The sequence below is a fragment of the Rutidosis leptorrhynchoides genome, chromosome 1 (assembly GCF_046630445.1).
Source record: "Rutidosis leptorrhynchoides isolate AG116_Rl617_1_P2 chromosome 1, CSIRO_AGI_Rlap_v1, whole genome shotgun sequence".
NCBI lineage: Eukaryota > Viridiplantae > Streptophyta > Magnoliopsida > Asterales > Asteraceae > Rutidosis > Rutidosis leptorrhynchoides.
Window position 1 is genome coordinate 45001817 of NC_092333.1, and position 4721 is coordinate 45006537.

The 4721-nt window shown below is 33.6% G+C and overlaps 1 protein-coding gene across 3 annotated transcripts; it reads left to right on the forward strand.

The window, feature by feature from the left end:
• Positions 1-418: 418 nt before the first annotated feature.
• LOC139859410 (3-ketoacyl-CoA synthase 11-like) lies at positions 419-3961 on the forward strand. Of its 3 annotated transcripts, none has more exons than XM_071848211.1 (3): positions 419-620; positions 1268-1836; positions 3094-3961. In XM_071848211.1, the coding sequence occupies exons 1-3, from the start codon at positions 461-463 to the stop codon at positions 3874-3876; spliced, it is 1512 nt and encodes a 503-aa protein (XP_071704312.1). In that variant the 5' UTR covers positions 419-460; the 3' UTR covers positions 3877-3961. The 3 variants fall into 3 exon arrangements, with proteins under 3 accessions (XP_071704312.1, XP_071704309.1, XP_071704304.1); XM_071848208.1 differs by having other exon boundaries at positions 419-593; positions 1241-1836; XM_071848203.1 differs by lacking the exon at positions 419-620 and having other exon boundaries at positions 1252-1836.
• The last annotated feature ends 760 nt before the right edge of the window (positions 3962-4721 follow it).

Sequence of the window (4721 nt, forward strand, 5' to 3'; positions counted from 1 at the left end):
GCATACACCATAATGTATGCGGAGTATAAACGATGAAAGTTAAAAAAAAAAAAAAAAAAAAAAAAAGTATATAGATATATATCACAACATAAACAAAAAAGATTTACCTCGTTTAAGCTATTTGAGATAACAAATATTTTTTACTATAATATACCCGACCTACTCGGATTAATACGTTACAATTTCTAACCTTCCCGAATATATTGGGTCGAAATTGATCAAGCCTAATTTGTCAACTCCAACCAAGCATATGATCAAACCTTAGCCGCCAGTAATTTTTTAGCTGGCTGGCGTATTGAATGCACATCCTGGTTAACCATTAAAAAGTTCGTTGGGAGGTAGTTGTATTTTTATAATTAGTAGTAGTTACATTCACACCAACTTTATATAAATCCCATTTTTTTTCTTCATTTTTCTTTCAAATCCCAATCTTCTAAAAATCAACATTTCTCTCAAAAAAATGGCAGATTCATCAAAACCATCACTTCCCAACTTCTTATTATCAGTTAAACTTAAATATGTCAAATTAGGGTATCATTACTTAATCTCACATTTTATGTACCTTTTATTAATCCCACTCCTAGCAATTGTTTCAATACATTTATCCAGGGGCGGAGCCAGAAAATATGTTCAGTGGTGGCACAAAAATAAAATTTTACCTATTGGCCTTAAGTAAAAATTAACGTTAATTATAATAGCAAAATTCAATGTGGTTGACTTGTGTAATTGATTATAAAGTTCAGATTTGATTATAACATGTTGTTATTAGTGAATCCAACTTACGATTATTATGGCTATAGTGATTTAAAGTGTAAATTGCAAGAAACGTTAAAATGAGAGCGAACAAAGGAAAAACGATATAGCACATAATGTGTAAAAGTATTGATTTTGTGACTTCACATTTTTACTATATGATCTGTTTCAGCTACCTCGTTTAATGTATTGCATGTGTAAAGTGTTTTCCATGGGACCTAATGTATATAACTTGGTTTACTTTTTATATTTTATAAATATTGCTCTAATATATATATTTTAAGATGTCAGCCACTTAAATAGAGGGTCCCATCTTTGATGTTGGTATACTACACTTTATAAGTTGAGGGCTCATATAGGCAAACAATAATATATACTCTCTTTTTACGGTGGCACAGTATATTAGTACTGAAGACATACTTAATATATGGAGGATATAGGTGTTGAGTGGGGGCACGTGCAACCACTCTCACATGCATAGCTCCGCCCCTGCATTTATCAACGCTCACATCACAAGATTTAATCAACTTATGGCAACATCTTCGGTTCAATCTTTTAACCGTCGTTGTTTGTTCTGCTTTACTCGTGTTTTTAGCCACTCTTTACTTCATGAGTCGTCCTAAAAAGGTTTATTTAGTAGATTTCGCGTGTTACAAGCCAAAAGACTCACATATTGTAACACGCGAAATATTTATGGAACATTCTAATATGGCAGGTACATTTAGTGATGAGAATCTAGCGTTTCAAAAGAAGATTCTAGAACGTTCTGGATTAGGACAAAAAACGTATTTCCCTGAGGCAGTTTTGCAAGTTCCACCAAATCCATGTATGGCGGAAGCTAGAAAAGAAGCGGAAATGGTTATGTTTGGCGCGATAGATGAATTATTGGCGAAAACGGGTGTAAAAGCTAAGGAAATTGGGATACTTATTGTGAATTGTAGTTTGTTTTGTCCTACACCTTCACTTAGTTCTATGGTGGTTAATCATTATAAACTTAGAGGCAATATTTTGAGTTATAATCTTGGTGGAATGGGTTGTAGTGCTGGTTTGATATCAATTGATCTTGCTAAACAACTTCTACAGGTACATTTTTATTTTTTTCGGTTATTTATATGAAATTGATTATTTCATTTTCTAATTTCATTTTTTGGCTATTAGGTGATACACAGAGAAGGTTTTTTTTTATATGACTTTATAATAATAAAGTATCAGATTTTAAGATTTTTCTAATGATAGCTTTAAAAATGTTGTTAACACGTAATGGTTGAGTGGTAAAAAACCTCAGTTGGTTGTGGGCTCGTATCCTTGAAAACATATGTGCATGTTCAAATTCCGGGGAGTGTTGTGCCTTTGGTAATTCTGTACTCTGTGCGGGCTAAGCAGTTAACCTAAATCATTCTGTGTACGCTTTGTGCACTGGATGCGTGGAGCTTCTTTCCAACGGATGCGTGAGTGTCAAATGAGAGGATTCGATGCCAAAATTGCTGTTCTAAAAAATAAAAAATATTGTTTACACGTATGACATTATTATACACTATAATGACTGTCATTTTAAAGTCAACATATAGTTACTATGTATAACACTTTATGCTCGTTAAGAAGAGCCGTTGTTTCAATCGTTAGAAGAGCCGTTAGTGCCATCGTTAGAAAAAATTCAAAGGTTGATAATAATTTTTTAATTCTATTAATGACTGTCATTTTTGTGAGTTTTCCTCGTTCAAATATATTTTATCAATTTATTATAGATACTCCCATGTGAATACTGTATAGAGTTTATGTTTTTATATATAAAAAAAACACCAATTATTTTGTCGATATATATGAACACCTTTACTAAAAATGAGTTCGAATTGTCGTGTTCATGGGTCCACTATGCCCATTACCCACCATGTTATAGAGTGTCATACAGAGACATCTCTTTTAGTAATTTACTATAGAAACGTGTAGATCCAGATCTTAGACAACATGGCCTAGCCTAATACTTTTATGATTTTAATTTTATTTAATCTCTACATTTTAAATTTCTAATAGTAGTGTATTAAGTTTCCAGATTTAGATAAATGTATGTGTTGTTATGTCTATTCTTACATGTTAACTGAACAACCAAAACTCTTTATTCGTTCTTATTTTCTAAAACATTACAAACCCATTAAAGTCCAGAATCAAAATTTCAAATTTAACACGTGACGAGTTATTCAACACGTAACAAGATTTTTGAATGATTATATCATTTGGTCATGACTAATCAGTGTCAAAAATATGCTATACGCTCAATTACAATGTGAAAATGTTTAGAATAAATGAAACTAATACTTTTTTTGGTTTTTTTGTTAAAAATAGGTGAACCCTAATTCCTATGCTTTGGTGGTTAGTATGGAAAACATCACATTGAATTGGTACTTTGGGAACAACCGGTCTATGCTTGTGTCAAACTGTCTATTTCGTATGGGTGGTGCCGCGGTTCTGTTATCTAATCGTTCTAGTGACAGACGTCGTTCAAAATATCAATTGATTCACACTGTTCGCACCCATAAGGGTGCAGATGATAGATGTTATAGTTGTGTTTTCCAAGAAGAAGATAACGATAAAAAGATTGGCGTAGCTCTTTCGAAAGATCTTATGGCAGTTGCTGGTGAAGCACTGAAAGCCAACATCACAACACTTGGGCCTTTAGTACTTCCTATGTCGGAACAACTATTATTTTTCGTGACATTAGTTGCTAGAAAAGTTTTCAAAATGAAAATTAAACCTTACATCCCGGATTTTAAGCTCGCGTTTGAGCATTTTTGTATTCACGCGGGAGGAAGAGCGGTTCTAGATGAGTTGGAAAAGAATCTTGAGTTATCCGATTGGCATATGGAACCTTCTAGAATGACGCTTTATAGGTTTGGTAACACGTCGAGTAGCTCATTGTGGTATGAACTAGCGTATTCCGAAGCTAAAGGTAGAATAAAGAAGGGAGATCGTTCGTGGCAAATTGCTTTTGGTTCGGGTTTTAAATGTAATAGTGCGGTTTGGAGAGCTTTGAGGACCATCGATCCAACGAAGGAGAAAAACCCTTGGATGGATGAGATCCATGAGTTCCCTGTTCATGTGCCTAAGATTTCCAAAATCGAGGTGTGAAGTGTGGTTGATTAATTTGTTTTTCTTAGGGTGATTAAGGGTTTGATGGTTTAACTGTTATGTAATGTTAGTAGTAATGAGCAAAGGGGCAGCCAATGGGGCTTTGCCTCATTGGTCACCATGTTAACATGGTGTTCGAGGAGACCAAGGGTTCGAGTCTCGGGGGGGGGGGGATTTTCGTGAATTAACTCTAACCACTAACATTGCCTTTCAAAAAAAAAAAAAAAAAAAAAAAAAAAAAAAAAAAAAAAAAAATGAGCAAAGGGGCAATTTCCCTTTGTCTTTTGCTTGTAATATATGGTAATATATGTGATTGTAAAATGTAAGTTTTTCAAATGATTGCTATTCTTCGGAAATTATATTTCAAACTAGTTAAAGAGTAAGCTATTAGTGAAAATCCTAAAAACATAATTAATAGATATAAATCATATATCATCGAACTATTGGTTGAGTGGTAAAAAGCCTCAGTTTGGTTATGGGCACATATCCTTAAATAAATAAGTTCATATTCAAATTCTGGGGGAGTGTTCTCAAGGTTGTGACTCTGGTATCATTCACTCTGTGCGGACCAAGTAGTTAACCTAAAGCATTCCGTGTACTCTTTGCGCGATGGATGCGAGAAGTTTCTTTCAAACGGGTTTGTCGGTGACAAATGAGAGGATTCGATGCTAAAATTGACGTTTAAAAAAAAAGAAATAGATAGAAACCATATATATTAAAGGGTTAATAGCCTATCCGTATGAAGGTAATCTTCTAATCTTTTGTGAGTTTAAAGTTTAGTGGTTGGGTATGTGTATATATTCATTGAAGAATGTATAAATTCGTAAAGGGTGTTTGAGTTCATT

Bases quoted from the DNA above. Each gene is read 5' to 3' on its own strand.
- LOC139859410 (XM_071848211.1), top strand. From the start codon at position 461: ATGGCAGATTCATCAAAACCATCACTTCCCAACTTCTTATTATCAGTT. The intron at 621-1,267 runs GAAAATATGTTC...CGCTCACATCAC, and splicing joins TTTATCCAGGGGCGGAGCCA to AAGATTTAATCAACTTATGG. The intron at 1,837-3,093 runs GTACATTTTTAT...TGTTAAAAATAG, and splicing joins TTGCTAAACAACTTCTACAG to GTGAACCCTAATTCCTATGC.